At 39.1% G+C, this 16,329-nt stretch overlaps 1 protein-coding gene across 13 annotated transcripts in view; it reads left to right on the top strand.

Moving 5' to 3' along the window:
* Nucleotides 1-6,721, top strand: part of mctp2b (multiple C2 domains, transmembrane 2b) — a 48,041-nt gene extending 41,320 nt beyond the window's left edge. For 12 of the 13 annotated variants that reach the window (XM_077227893.1, XM_077227898.1, XM_077227900.1 and 9 more), the window contains 5 exons: nt 3,012-3,053; nt 3,907-4,016; nt 4,351-4,460; nt 4,617-4,714; nt 5,791-6,721. In XM_077227893.1, coding sequence (XP_077084008.1) covers nt 3,012-3,053; nt 3,907-4,016; nt 4,351-4,460; nt 4,617-4,714; nt 5,791-5,859 — 429 coding nt within the window. In that variant the 3' untranslated portion in view covers nt 5,860-6,721. The remainder of the gene's footprint in view (nt 1-3,011; nt 3,054-3,906; nt 4,017-4,350; nt 4,461-4,616; nt 4,715-5,790) is intronic. The other variant, XR_013203606.1, reaches the window with a different exon arrangement.
* The last annotated feature ends 9,608 nt before the right edge of the window (nt 6,722-16,329 follow it).

Genomic DNA, 16,329 nt, shown 5'->3' with positions numbered 1-16,329 from the left:
AGTGACAAAACCCATTTCATGAACGCCCTCATCCTCAGGAGTCCCAACGGCACAACTTGGGTGGATGAAGCCATGAGACCCTGCAGCCTGAGACATGTGCGATATGCCACTTTTGCCCCTTCTCTGAACTGCGACAGACAGTTCATCAGAGAGCGAACGCGCTCTTGAGAGAGACGCGCTCGCATTGAGACCGAGTTCAACTCCAAGCCCAGGAAAATGACATTCTGACTGGGCGTGAAATTGCTCTTGCTCACATTCACTTGGAACCCGAGCGATGTGATGTGCGTGAGCACACGGCTGGTGTCCTGCAACACCTTCTCCTTTGATTCGGCTATGATGAGCCAATCGTCTATGTAAGTCAGGATTCTCAGGCCTGATATTCTCAGAGGTGCAAAGCCCACCTCCGCGCACAGACAGAAAGACCGGGGACTCAAACTGAGTCCAAACGGAAGAACTGTGAATTCGTAGAATATGCCCTGATAGGCGAAACGAAGAAACTTCCTGTGCGGAGGATAGATGCTTATGTGAAAGAAAGCAACTTTCAGATCGACTGATGTGAACCAGTCGTTCTGTTTTATGGCACGGGCGAGTGCGCCCTGTGTCAGCATTCTGAAATTGTATTTCCTCAGATGTTTGTTCAACACTCGAAGGTCCAAGATAGGGCGGAGAGAGCCGTCTTTTTTCGGGACCAGAAAATAACGAGAATAAAAGCCCTGGTTCATCAGATTGGGGGGCACCACCTGAATCGCTCCCTTGTTTAGGAGAGATGAAATTTCCTCTTTCAGAATGTGAGAGGCGTTCTCTTCCGTGTGAGAAAAGAGAATGCCGTTGAAATGCGGGGGTTTTACTGCGAATTGCAATCTGTAACCCTGCATTACTGTACGCATCACCCACTCGGGACCTGAAACGGTTCGCCAAGCCGCTTCGTGACTCGCGAGTGCTCCCGCTCGGGCCAGAGCGGAGCTGTGTGAGACCAACAGGTTTATTTGTGATGCAATGGCACCATCTAGTGGACACACTGCATCCTTCTCTTCGCCAGAACCGTGCGGTTCGTGGACGAGAGCGAGGTTGTCCTCGAAGATGTCCTCCTCGGGTAAGGCGGGATTGGGCTGGTCAGCCCTGATGAGAGACGTTGCGCCCCGGGAGGCCTCCGGTAGCGCGTTGTCATCACCGTGTCCCCCGTCCGAGTCAGAAGGGCTGAGCCCGGTGCACTGTGTCACTGCCACCTTAAAACGCCGTTTAAGCAGCTTCCTAGGCAGCATGAGGCAGAAACTGCAATTCTCCTGGTTCTCCAGGGCTTCCCGAGCGTGCTTAGGACCCAAACAGACCACGCAAAGCTGATGAAGATCCTTAGCCGCGATAAGAGCACCACACGCGGCCGGGCAGGCCCGTGATAGGCTTTCCCCTGGAGAGGCTGCAGGCTTAGACAGTGACATACCAGCGAAGAAATCGGAGAAATCCGTGGCGGGCAGCCGTTAGGAGAAACGGAGAAAATAACAAAAGAGCGTGGGCGGCTCCGAATGCAAAGCAGCAGCAGTTGAAAAATAAACAACTGTCACGTCCGGTGGAGGCTGATCTGGCCGATATGTCCTCCTGAAGACACGAGGTGAGCAGTGTAAAAATCAACCGGGCTGTGAGATGCAGAGATTGCGAGAAGCGAATGTCAACTGAGGAATAGCAGCGCGCCCAGCTGTTATATATGCCCGTAGGTAAGGGGGTGTGGCCTCACCTGGCATTGGCTGCGCACTTCTGTCTGTCTGGCCAGACTTGGTGCAATTGGATGCTCCTGCAGAGGTCAGGTACGGATGCCCTTCCCATAGGTGGATCTCGAACACGAGATGATGAAAGAGAACTTGTTTTTAGCACCTTCTCAACTTTATTCAATAGCTGCTATTCATCAAAACGCCTGTTTAACTTTTTAACTATTAATGTTCTACTGTCTATATAATAAAGTACACAACCAAACAATGTAAAAAAGCATGTAATTAAGACTGTAATATTGTCTCAGCCTACCTGTCGAGGAGAAAGCAGGACTTCAGCGTCTCTTTTGAAATCTTTCCCCCTGGAAAAAGCTATCACGACATTGACTCTTGTTTTTTGTAATCTCCAGTCACGTTTCCTTTTACGTTCAATTTTGGACTTTTTTGGCGACGAGGATTTCTTCTCCTGTGGCTCGCCATATGTATGCCATTAAAAATAACAGTGGAATGCAGCCTTTTAAAGTTGCCGGGGCAGTGACAAGCGCTTCTAACTGCTCTGCTACTCTGTTTCTGTTGCATTCAGTCACGTGACGCTGGCTCTGAACGAAAACGCGTTATGGAAACGCGTTGGCCTAGTACTTTTTGACCCGCTCTGCTATTATAGTTTTTCAAGATGGCGGAACGACATGGAAGCCTCCCATAGATATAAACACTAGATGTTGCCTTGGGGGTCTAAACATGCGTCAAAACCGCCGCCATCTTGAAACAGGGGTCTTGTCATAGGAAGTAGGTAGGTAATGCTGAATTCATGGATGATGCCAGACTTTTGTGCAGCGTATGGATGTTTACACGAACGAAATCTAAAAACCAGACCGCAAGGGATTACATTTCACAAGATTGTGAATTAAAAAAAAAAAAAAATTCTCGGGACTCTAATAAATACATGTCTGACCGTTGGAATGAACCAAAACAACTAGAAATCACATTCATGACGATTTATGGTGATTTTATTTATGGTGGCTCTATTGACGCATTCATTCCAATGATCTGCCGTAGCCAAGGCAATATCTAGTGTTTATATCTATGGAAGCCTCCGTGGACCTACCCCTCACATGTATATAAAGATAATAAATTCTTCGTTTACAAGGATAAGTCAGATAATTGGTAGAGGTATTTGTACACCATTGAGGGCATATTTATGAATAAAAATATTGATTTTAGATAATAAAATACCTAAAAACTACATATAGTCCCTTTAAGACCTTGTTAACTTTCATTTTAAAATTATTAAAAATAAGGCTTCTCTTGCAGGACACCATGGAGTTAAATGAAGAGGAAGATGAAGATGAAAAGGTATAATTCTTTCCAGTTCACAAATTGCCTTGCATTCATTCATAGCCGCGGGAACATATTTTATCAGGGGGGTGCTGGGGGCGGGGCTTGATATAATGGGGCGGTGATGTGGTTTTTATCAACATCCTAATATTAAACACCCCAAACAAGATGATGAACATACCAATTAATGGACCGATATATGTGGGAACGCTCAGAACTCATAATACATTTTACAAACACAGCACAAAAATCTGCATCTTACCTTACGATACTCACTCAGGAGATAGTGCCGGTTCACAAAGAAAGCAAAAACTTTCAAAGCAAAAACTCAAGACGCTGGCAGTGGAACGAGGGGAACAAGGTCTCGAGGCGCGTTTAAGTTGAACTTATTTAACTTGAGCGCTGCGTTTTTAGAACGCTATGTCATGCGCGAGACGCGAACGCAACAGTTAAACACGGCTAATGCGTTCACACAGAAAAACCATGGAAAAGTAGCAGAGTGGAAGGGAAAAACACGTTCTGTGTGAGCAGCCCCTTAATGCATCTGTATTTAGTTTTTCACCGATGTCTGTCTGAATGAACAAGCATGTCAAATGAGTTCTGAGATGCTGGTCCTCAACCAGCGTAGTCACGCCACTCTCCATGCGAGATCAGCTTTTGATATATGGATTTCTAGTTTTTAAATTCAGAAAACCATATTCGACAACATATAAAAACGAAATAATCTTCAGAGTAATTTTATTAAGGTGTTCTTAAAATGAGTGAAAGAGCTGTCGGCAGGGGGCGCTGCAGAACCCCTATTTCCCGCGGCCATGCGTTCATTCATTCCAGTGAATACATTTGTTTAGGATTCAAATTTGTCTTCTTGCAGGAATCTGAAAGAAAAGGTTTGATGGAAAAAATTCACATGGTTCAAGAGATTGTCATTACTGTCCAGAATCTTCTGGAGGGGATAGCATGCTTTGGTGAAAGAATAAAGAAGTATGTGTTTTGTGTCTGCTCTCACATACAGTATTATATTTTTAATGGATAATGAGAGATTAGAGTTAATTGCATAATATACTCACTACCGTTTAAATGTTTGAGGTCAGTTAGATATTTTTGAAAGACGTCTCTTATGTTCGTTAAGTCTGCATTAAATAAATATTTAAAAGAATGCATGGATATATTTTCATTTATTTTGAATACTAGCACATTTCCATTGACCCAGAAGCTTATGTCATGAATGAATATAATGAAATTAGTATTTTTGAGGGCATCAAAAGAGTTCAAATATTATTTGTAAAACTGCAAAATGTCTTTCTTTTTTTCTCAGTACATTCAACTGGTCAGTGCCGTTCTTGTCTAATTTGGCCTTCCTGGTTCTCATTATGGCCACAGTAATCACTTACTTTATTCCAGTACGCTACATTATTTTATTATGGGGTAAGATTACAGCTGTCTTACTGTCTATCAATGGAATGTTTTTAGTTTTTTTTAAATCAGTAAAACCATTCAACTCAAATACAGAAGTTCTTTAGACTGTGATGTGAATTGAGTTCTCAGTGCTAGAGATTGTTCAGCATTGTTAATTTTTTGTAGGTATACATAAATTCACAAAGAAACTGCGCAATCCTTACGCCATTGAAAACAATGAGGTGATGGATTTCCTCTCCAGAGTGCCTTCAGATGTCCAAATGGTAATTACCACAGAATTTATTAAAAATAAGGACTGTAGACTTTTCAGCTTTTTTTTTTATCGTAATGTGATGTTTTCTGTACAGATAGGATAATTAATTTTAATTTATCAATAGAATGTCTTGAAGGTTTAAATATGTCAATATAATTGAAAGCTCCTGGCGAGTTTTTCCACAAAAGTTTAACATCTAAAAAAGTAACTAGTATTTTTTATTTTTTATGACCATGACCATTCATGTAACCCATCCTACATTTGAACACCATAATAAACAAACTTCTCTTAATTTAGACTGACAAAGAGTCTTGTTTCCGCCACTGAATAAAAAATAAAGTAAATTGCGACTTCAAAGAAAAAAATCTCAATTGTGATTAACAAGTCAGAATTGCAAGTTTATATCTCACAGTTCTGACTTATTTCTCAAACTTCTGAGTTTATAACTCACAATTTTCTTTTTCTCAGAATTGGGAGATATAAACACAATTGTATAAAAAAGTCAGAATTGTGAGATATAAATTGGCAATTGCAAGAAATAGAGTCAGAATTATGAGACAAAATCAGAAGTGCGATTAAAAGTCAGAATTTCAGATTTTTTTTCTCACAATTCTGAATGTATCTCACAATTGTCTTTTTTCTCTGAATTGTGAGATATAAACTCGCAATTTCAAAAAAAATCTGAATTGTGTAATATAAACTTGCAATTGGTAGAAATAGTCAGAATTGTGATATAAACTCACAATTGCGATTTTAAAAAGTCAATTTCAAGTTTATAACTCACAATTCTATTTTTTTCCTTCAGAATTGAGATATAAATTCACAATTGTGAGGACATTTTTTTCAGAATTGTGAGATATTTACCTGCATTTCTGTGTTTTTCCCCTCAGAATTGAGATATAAACACAGTTACGAGTTATAAAGTCAGAATTGTGAGATGTAAACACAATTATGAGGAAAAAAAGTCGCAATGATCTTTTTTATTTCTTCATTATTTCTTAGATGACTAAATGCTCTGCCTTTTCTCAGTTTGCTCATTTGTCTGGAAGCTTCTCGCATCTTCAATTCTTTTTCTTCTTCATTCAGGCGCAGTACACCGAACTGAGCAGCTGTAGTCTTCACAGTCCGGTCAAGAGAAAGAGAGCATCACCGTAGACACTATTGTGGGAAAACGTTGGTCTCCTGAGAACAGTCTGTGTGAAGAACCTATGAAGGTGCTAGGACACGACGGCCAGGGAATGATTTGAACATTGTGCTTATTTTATTCGAGAGAACTAAAATCATCCCCATCAGATGGTCCGGTCTTTACTGCTGGGTCGTGCTGAAGCACCTTGGTTAATGACACAGACACATATAACACTCTATACAGCAGCAGCTCTGTTGCATTGAGTGCTGAAGAAATGTAACTTGATAAACTGAATGGTAAAAGTATACAATACACCTCGTTGGGCCTTAAATATGCATCTATAGATGCAATGCCTGAACGACACATCATGAACAGTATGAGTGCAATATAATGTAATGCTTTGATTTGCTGTTTTATATTTCTTTATTAATTTTATTTTTTTGTCTCATCAGACTTGTAATATATGTTTTAAGGAGTTTGTAAAGTCTCATTCTATATGAGCCAAATTTTTTGTTGAATGTACATAAACAGAGAACTGAACATATATTGTAACAATTTTCCATTTGGTTTTAGTTCTTTTTAACTTTTTTTTATTATGTAAACGCATTGTTTTAATGTATTTTTAATCTTTGATTTACATCTTAATTATTGCATGGAAAAACTCGCTTGAAAATGAGTATATTGAAAGTGCCTTAGACAAACTCTAGTTGTGAAAATGATTTTTAACTACACTCTCATAAAAATTGAATTTTTGTGCAATATAAGGTTCTAGATGTTGTTTTGGATCTCAAGTGGCACAGTAATTGTACATAAAAAAGTCTGCAAGTACACTTCTGATTTGTATTTTCCAGTCTTTTCTTCTATGGTGGATATTATATGCTGTATATCACAGATGTTGTCTAACAATTATTGTGGTACTCTTTTATACTAGCCTTCTATATTGACAATATTTCCATTATGTATAATCATAACAGTACACATTTACTATACTCAGATGGCTTGGTGTAGGCTACTTCTCATGAGTTTTATAGATCTTATATTACAGAATAAGCACAATAAATGCTCAATTAATTAAATAAATGCAGATGTTAGTAGGAATGTGGATTAAGCAATATAACCCCCAAATCCCTTACTCAACAATGGTTTGAGAATATTCAGCCACATAGTGGCAGTGTTTTCCTTTAATGGGAACCTATCCTGAAGTTCATCTTGCGCTACTGAAAAAGCTGAATATCAAGTGCACCCCCGCACCCCTTTCTATCTATTCAAGGAAAGCTTTGATGGATAATTCAAACTAAAATAAAAGTCCTGTCATCATAGTGTTGCAGGAAAAAAAAAATCAAATGTTTTTTTTTTTGTGTGTGTTAAATGTCGATAAGATCTGTGGTTTACACAAGCTCGAGGTATTTTTAGTTTTTTTCGAGGTTTTATTATTCGACATAACATACAAAAATACCCCCCTTGTGATTTTCTGGTGTCTTGAAAAGGGCGGTTGCTAGCAAGACTTGGGAAAATGGGACCTACACTGTGCTGTCGGGACATCAACGAACAGGTAAACTCTAGGCTACTGACTTTCCACAGGCTCGCTGTGTTTATACTCGCGCTCTTGCAAACTATTAACTGGAACTTTGTAAACGTTTGTTTTAATAAAGACTGAAAGAGAAGTCAGACGTTTACTACAACCCTTTTAAATTTAATTTAATTTAGCTAGTAGGCTAATGGTGACGTTGAACCTTGCAACCATGGGGTTTTTTTTCTGCCGATTTTTATTAAGGCTACAATTCATAAAGGTTGTGTTCATCTGTAAATATTATCATGACGAATTATGTAATGCTGTCATCCTAGCTAGCATGATCACCTTCATTAAAAAATTTGTTGTATTCCACAGAAAAAAAGGTCAATAATAATAATAATGTTAAATAATGATCTTTCATTTTTTAGTTAACTAGTAGGCAGCATGAATCTCATTCTCAACAGTTTGAAATCCTGAATGTAGCCTATCGCTTTCACCCTTTAGTGAAATACACTGAATACTTTTTGAACCAGCACACTGAAACGCACTCAATTTCTTTGAAAATCTGGCTCTCTTAACACCATGTAATTGGCCCGTTTTAGAACTATTTTCAGTTTTAAACACTCCCTCTCATTTTGTATAATGAGAGGGCTGCTGTTAAAGAGCTGTAGAACTAAGAAAGAAGGTCAGAAATAGTCATTCCTCACTACAAATAGGCTACATGTAGATATGTACAAATGGGACACAGCAGACTGGGTAGAAATACTTATTTTTACCCTGGCTGAGTCCTTATTCCTTCTCAATCCTTTCTTTACACAGAAAACCAGTCCTAATTAGCTCCTGGGAGCATTTAGCCATTAGCAAAAGAATAACATCATGTCTGGTCACAAAGATGGAGCCCCAATGGATCACCAAAAAATCTAAATGAGTTATGTGATAACAATATCATATCTATCATGCCCCTAGACTTCTTTCCAATTCATAGCCAGGGCAGTTGTCTGAAACAACACAGCTCATTGTGCAAGGAGCAGCAAAGACTGGAAGTCAGATTTGATTTTCCATGAGTCTGCTCATGATTAACCCTAAAAAACCTGAGCTCATACTCAGAGTGGAAAAAACACCTCAGTTTTACATGCCCAAAATTAGCAAAACATGCAATGCAATATGGTCCACTTGCAAAAAGTACGATGGAATTCTGATATCTAGTCATATAAATCAGTGAGATCTTTAAAACAATATGGGAGACTACTTGCATATAAGATATAGAGTGACAATCTAGTGAGTTAGTCCTATATGATCAAAGTTGGTTTTTATTGTGTCGGGGTAAAAACAATGCAATTCAATGATGGTTGAGAGATGTACAAAATAAATAAATGTTCCTCAAGAGCCTGATGTATCATATTTGATACATTTTAACATAATTTTTCTAAAAAATGATGTACGGATAATCAAATAAATTCAAGTTGCTTCAAGTGTTAATTTTGAAATATAACAATATAGAAGGCATTCTTCCGTTAACCACAGCAAAAAGACACATGTGCCATGACCTGAAGGTTTTTACAATTATACTAAAAGGCCTTTTACTTGCTAAAAAAAAACTATCGATCTCATGACACAAGGCATCTATTAGACTGTGGAACAGGTTTTTCAGCAAAGTTTTGATCATGTTGATTATTTAGAGACCATAGAAATTTGTTTCGACTCTTTATAGTGTCTAAACATCCGATTATGTGTAGGTAAGAGTCAACCAAACTGTTATAGTGAACAAGATGACGATAACATGAGGAGAGTCATTGAGAGTAAAAAACAAACTAAGGAAAGATTCCATCATCTGTCTGCATATAAAGGGAGCTCCAAAGTTCCCCCTATAAAGAGCTCAGAAACAGCCTCCTTTCTCCTGTTTCCTCACAAGACACACTGTGTAGCAGATGGGGCTTCAATCCCTGAGGAGGAGGAGAAGTGGGGAGAGGATGATGGGGGGAAAGGAGGGGTCCAAACACCTACAGCATTCCCTTCTCCAAGCTAAAGGAATCTAGGCCAGACGCAGTAGAAAGAGAGATGGACATGGCCTTTTCAGGGCATTGTGGGAATGAAGATTACGCCAGAGGCAGACGAATCATTTCTGGACGACTTAGTGATCCAGATAATTCAATTTGACAATCAGTAGTTCTATTGAATTCTACCTGAAAACTATACCAACTGATGCTTTTGTTGATTCCATGTGATAAGAAAGCTACTTTAAAAATTGCAGCTTCCCAAGCAGTGAAACTACAGTCAGTATTTTGAGAAAAGTAGACAGCTACACTGCAGCCTACTAACAACTAGCTAGTTTAGCTATTTAAGCAGTAGATTTTAAAATATACTAGTCCACTACAATATATTATTAGAGTTTAAAGCTACATGTAACATAGGATCATAAAATGTTTGTCCAATCATTGCGATATCCTACCTGCCTGTAAATGGCTGCACTATATAGTAGACGAAAAACAGTATGTGACAAAAGAAGTATGTCCGAATTGAATTCACAGTACTCATAAAAGAGTTGGCAAAAAGTACCCGGATGACCTACTACTTCCGGCGAGATTTTGAAGTGTGAATACGATGGACACTTTACTATCCCATGAGGTCACGGGAGAGGATTTGAAAATTACAGTGAAGCAAAGAGAACTGATGCTGGTAGGTCACATGATGATGACAACATTGCAGAAGTAGTACGTCCGGATTACATTTATACTTAACACACATAACTACTGTAATTTGGTAGAGATGGAAACCCGTGACGTTATAATCGGAGCGGTTCGTGACTTGAATTTATGCGTTTCAATGGCAACACTATCAACGGTGAAATTAATCTGCAGCAGTCATGTGGTACAGGTCAGTTATGTTCATTATTATTGTAATGTTATCTGCTTTGAGACATGAGATAGTTTAACGCCGTCTCATGACGCTTTGCAGACTCTGCTCTGGCTGTGTGCGTTCATGTGTTTTGGAGGAGGAGTGGCCTTGGAGACGCTCTGAAGTGAGGGTGGGATCTCATGCTTTCAAAGCTAGCTTGCTATTGCTAGCCTCTCCTAAAATTGCACTTTAAGCTGAATGGTTGTCTTACCAAATGAGAAAAACAAACCAAGATCATTAAAAATTGCCAACATACGGGGAATCGGACAAATAAATAATGGTTTCTATTTTTTTACAACTGGTTGTAAGAAAATCGAAAACCATTCTTTATTTGTCCATTCGCTCTGATAAGATATCCTGTATGCATGCATGTGTACACCAGTGCTTCTGACCATATTCATTCATGTAGATGAGCTGAACTACAACCAAAATAATGCTTTGTACAACCAAATTTAACCGCTAGTGGACCAAAAGTAAAAAAGTTTATTTTAATCAGTTGCTTATGCAGGTTTTTGAATGAATTCATCTTAATGGACAGTACCGTTTATATTTTGTTATAAGACAGTCGCCAAAGGCATCCCACAGACTTTGCGTTTGGCAAAATAATATATCATTTTCTTAGTGTCTTGTATATTTTTTCACTTAAAACATACTGATATCAAGCTACCTTGACAAGTTTTTTTTTTCCAGATAAAGTTTATGTATAAATCTGATCAAAACTACAGTAAAAACAGTAGCTAGTATTGTAAAATGTTATTACTTTTTTATGTATTTACAATGTAATTTATTCCTGTGATGCTAAGCTGAATTTTCAACCTCAGAAATCATTCTAATATGCTGAACTGGTTTTCAAGAAACATTATTTTTTATTAATGTTGAAAACAGTTGTGCTGCTTAGTTCAAAATGACAGCATTTATTTGAAATAGAAATTTTTAGCATCATAAATGTATTTAATGTCACTTTTGATATATTTAATTTTAATATATCCTATATTTTATCTGACAAGATTATTAGCCACAGACTTTGTATACTGCAAAACAAATCATTTTCTTTTTTTCCTAGTCTTTTGTCTTGTTTTTAGAGTAAAAACATATTTAAATCAAGATACATTTACTTAATGACATAGATCAAGTCTTGTTTACAAAGAAATCTAACATGTTTTGTAAAGTTTAAATTGTAAATTGCATAAAACAATAAAAATGGCAATTGGGGGAAAATTTTGTTGTTGTTGTTAATTTCTCTTGAAATAAGACCTGTCAGTTTGCTTCTTTAGTAAACAGATCATGAGTTGCTTCTTTGTTGCAAACCAGCCTTTTATTGTGGTGTCTATTTCATATTTACTCACACCTAAGAGGTGCATTAAAAATAAACCGTGGCTCGTCGCTTTACAAGTCAGTCCCGTCCTAAGCTGTAAAGTCTATGACCACATTAATTTGCCAATTACGCATACACCTCATTTTCTGCTTTACAAAATGATGGAGACACACGCATGTCAACTAACCTGAACATTAAGTCAACCTTCTCCTGTTCAAAACCTCCTGACTTTATTCCAGTTACATTTCCTTGCAGGACATTGATGGCAGTTAAACTCTGAGAGGATTAGACTTAACCCCTTTAGTTATAGGCCAGTGAGCAATCATTTGAAGTGGAGTGTTCTTGTATTTCTGCATTTAATGTTTGACAGGGCATTCCCGTGATGTGTTCTGTGCCTCAGACACAGATAATCCTGTGCACTTTAACTATAAAGCGCTGGCCTTTGGTCTCTACTGCTGAGCCATGGACTGCTGAGTGGGACAGATCAGAGATGTTCCTGAAGGACAGTGCTATGTCCTTCTTGTCCACTCACAAATCCAAATCAATTCACTTCATCACTGTTTATTGTTCATACTTAGGGTTAGTGGTTAAGAACAGCAGCAGCACACCAGCATCAGACCTACAATGACGCAAAACTGTCCTGTTACTAGAGCTAACATTACAACAACAGCATGTCTTGGTTCTGTGAAACATAGCAAAACCAGTGTTACTCACATGTGGAGCAACAATAACCTTGGCACCCATTTTCAGGCCTTCCCTCTTGGGTCTCTCCAGCACTGGAAAGCTTTTCTAATATTAACGCTGGTCCTAAAGCTCTTGCCTGATCATAACCCTTCCTTTTCCAGTGATATTCCTCTGACCTTTTCTCTTTTGTAATGTCTCTCAGTCATCTCTCTTTCTACAGTCTTTCTTCAAATCTCCCTCTTGCTCACCCTCTCTCCTCCCCCATCATGAGTGGACACGCCCCCCTACTTCTGATTGGCTACAAGTGTGTTGTGCTGCTCGGTCCGGTCCACTTTCAACAGCGTTTCTCAGAAATTGTTTATGTGATGAGAGAAAACTGAGAACCAGTTTTGTGTGCATTATACATGAGACAAAATGTTTTCAAACTTTAAAGTTTATGGTCCAATGCAATTGACCCTTCGCTAAGCCACGCCCGAAAAACGCAACTGGCCAATCGTGTCTTAGCAACCGTAACTAGGCGCGGGAGGTCTGGCAAGCTTTCGAGCGAGTGAAACATGCCGAAGCGTTGTGCGTATGGATTGTGCTAATCTGATACCCGGTATCTTAAAAGTTTGGACGGGGGAGTGGAATTTTTTTCCTTCCCGAAAATCTAAAAGCCAAGAGGAGAAATGATGTGCGTGGATCAGCAGTGTGGGAGACCACATTCACAACTACATGTCCACAGGATTAACAAAAACACATATTGCTTGGAAGTTGGAAATAATGACTGTTCTTTGTTCATAATGCATATATTTTAACGTAAAATAAGACGATTAAAGACAAGACGGAGGCTCACTGACATACTTTAAAATATATTTCAGCATTTCGTTAATCGACGGCCTACTAACGTTACCCCTGACTGAGTAACTTTAACGCAATCTGATCGCGGCTCTCCCGGTGTTAGTGTTATTCCACAAAATGTATGGATAAACTGTTTGATATATAATTATTAGATTATTTTCACATTTCACTTACCCTGCTGTGCACGAAAATAGCTGTGTGTTTCTCATTTGAATGGTCAGCGTATGAGGCGGCGGCTGCTTGCGCTGGGACTATAGGCTTTAGCTTCAATTTGAATGAAATTATTCGCTAATCGGTTGCATGTTATTTCGTGGATATATCGCTCGAATGCATACTAGAGTCCCCTTTGTCTTGCTCTCTCAGATATTTCACATGTTCGCCAAAAATTACTAATTATCTCATTGGGAATGTCTGACACCGGTGCATACACACTGTAATAGACGTGCCAGACACGAAAGCTTGACAGGCGTAGCAACAGTAACTAGGGAGGGCGGGGCTTAGCGAAGGGTCAATTCTAAATCGTTATCTATCATTTCCACCATTAGGTACTGTTAACTATTCCAACAAGGGTGCTAACATTGAGAGGTTCTACTTAAATGTGTTACAGAAACAAAGAAACAACAACAACAAAAAAACTTTACTACTTTAATGAAGACAGCTCATCCGTTTCTGTATCATTACAATTGCATAAATTCACAAGAAGTGCCAAGACACTGTCTTAAATGTCATGTATGATGAGACAGTCAGAATCCTGACAATGAAAGGCACTGCAGCTCTATTTGTTTGGGATGCACACAGATCATTAGTGGCTGAGGATGGAGGTCTTAACAGTGTCTTTAATGCCACTGAAGCGTAGGGACAGTTTGTTCCCCTCACACCCCTTCATTAGCCGAATGCCTGTCGACTGTGGCCTCAATTCTGTCCAGAATTCAACTCCATTACAGAGTTATATAGTTAACGCACAAGGTTAACGCAACTTTTTTATATATCTTCTGCAGCTGCATAATGAATACCTCAATACACATAGGACGGCTTGGAGTTTCGTGTGTGTGTGTCTGCCATATGACTGAGCCTTTCTGTGTCCTGAGAGGCTGTGAGAATGCAGACGTCTCCCATGCTGTATTGCTTAATGCCTGGGGGGCACAGGGACACCGGGGCCCCTGGCAGCTGGAGCTCAGAGACTCAGATGGGGCTGATCCAAGCAGTCACTCTGGGACAAGAGATAGAGAAGCCAGAGGGAGGAGACAACACCTTGAGAGGAAACTGGCAGACGAAAAGAGCAGCCATGTATTCCCAAGACACAGACAAACGTATTTAAAGACAGATGCATTTGTGATATAAACATAAGGATGTACAGTATTTACATGATATAAGTACAAAGCGACCCATTTTGGGCACTGGAGATGGAAAAATATGGAAATATATTACAGTTTTTCTCGATTGTTTACACACATTTTCTGAAAGAATGCCTCATATTCTCAGAACTCTACACACAAATCAAAAAACACACACACAGTGGGCAAAACCCCTCAATTCTCCTGCAATATGAAACTTTACATTCAAAACAATGTTATTTCTTCTCAAAATGGTATTTTGTTTTCAAATGACACACACAAACCATCATATGAATAGACATTTATAAGAACCAGTTGAACACTGATGTGCTCAATGTAAAACACTATTATGAATGGAAAACACTTCTCCATCATAATGATTTAGGCCTTTTTTTGTTCAGTGTTACACTTACTACAGACAGTACATACATAACTGTGTTGTAAAATATTAGAGAATATTGTTTTTATACTCAGAACACACAAATACACACTAACAAATATATTTTATTTTCCCCACAAAAACAATGTACTGTTCACCCCATTCCCAACCAACACAAAGTTGCACATACACTACATACAAAACAACAGAAGAATTTACTGTACACAGTTACAGTAAAAAAAAAAAAAACTAACAAAAAACCATGCTGCATCCTCTCTTCTGTTGCGGTCTGGCCAAAGCACCTCATCCACATCACAAGCAATGTTTTTCCTGGCCAAGCAGCGGGGGAAATATCACCTAGCATGGCGATTCCAGCCATGAAAAGCATCAGCTGCTATATCTCCACATGCGTCCTCCATAGCTTGGAGAAGAGGTATACGCGTTTGTGGATTACGGTCATACACTTTCCATCTCCAGGCAGAAAAAATTCCTCAATAGGATTGAGGAATGGAGAATATGGAGGGAGATAAACTACTAAAAAGCGTGGGTGGGCAGTGAACCAGTTACGAACCAGAGCAGCCCTGTGGAAACTTACGTTGTCCCAAATGGCGACGTACCTGAGCTGCTCTGGGCCATCTACCTGATCTGGTGGAATGAGTGTGTTGTGTAGGGTGTCCAGGAATGTGATCAGATGGGCGGTGTTGTAGGGGCCAAGGGTAGCGTGGTGATGGATGACGCCGTGGTGGGTAATTGCTGCACACATTGTGATGTTCCCTCCGCGCTGGCCAGGGACTTCAACAATGGCACGCTGGCCGATGATATTCCTTCCCCTCTTTCGTCTCTTTGTGAGGTTGAACCCAACCTCATCAATGATGAACTGGTGCTCCACTGCAGCCACCTCTAGCTCAAGGACTCTCTGAAACACACATGACAATATCAGAAATAGACATGGAGTGGTCACTATTGTGAAGCACAATCATTATGATTACAATATTGAAATATGTATAATTTACTGTATACAATGTTGAGAGTATGCATCAATTGTGGGACTCACTTGCACATAGTTATATCGCAATTCTTTGACTCTTTCTGAATTGCGTTCAAATGGCACCCTGTAGACCTGCTTCATCCTGAGATGATTTCTGCACAAGACACGGTCCAGTGTTGATAAGCTTACCCTATCAATATTTTGAAATATGTCATTGTTTTCTATTATTTTTCTTTGTATTTGCTGTAATGTTATGGCGTTGTTTTCTAGGACCATGTTTATGACTTCAGTTTCCTGTTCAGGAGACAGAACACGTTCCCGACCACCTTGTGTTGGTAATCTTTCAGTTCTGCCAAACAAATAGTAAAATACTGTAAATACAAAGTAGGTATACATTTCCTAAATACTTGAAACATACTTTACAGTATTTTTACAGTCCTACAGAACAGTCCACATGCAATACTGTACTACTGTACTCATTGAGTACTGCATTGATATGCAGTACTGCAATTTTCTAGTGGGAGTAGATTTCTTACCTATTCTCATTTCGG

The sequence above is a fragment of the Siphateles boraxobius genome, unplaced genomic scaffold (genome assembly GCF_051911475.1).
Source record: "Siphateles boraxobius isolate OS27281-9 unplaced genomic scaffold, OSU_SipBor_1 130, whole genome shotgun sequence".
In the NCBI taxonomy this organism is placed as follows: Eukaryota; Metazoa; Chordata; class Actinopteri; order Cypriniformes; family Leuciscidae; genus Siphateles; species Siphateles boraxobius.
The sequence above is the reverse complement of the archived record's forward strand: the minus strand, read 5'-3'. Positions and strand labels throughout refer to the sequence as shown.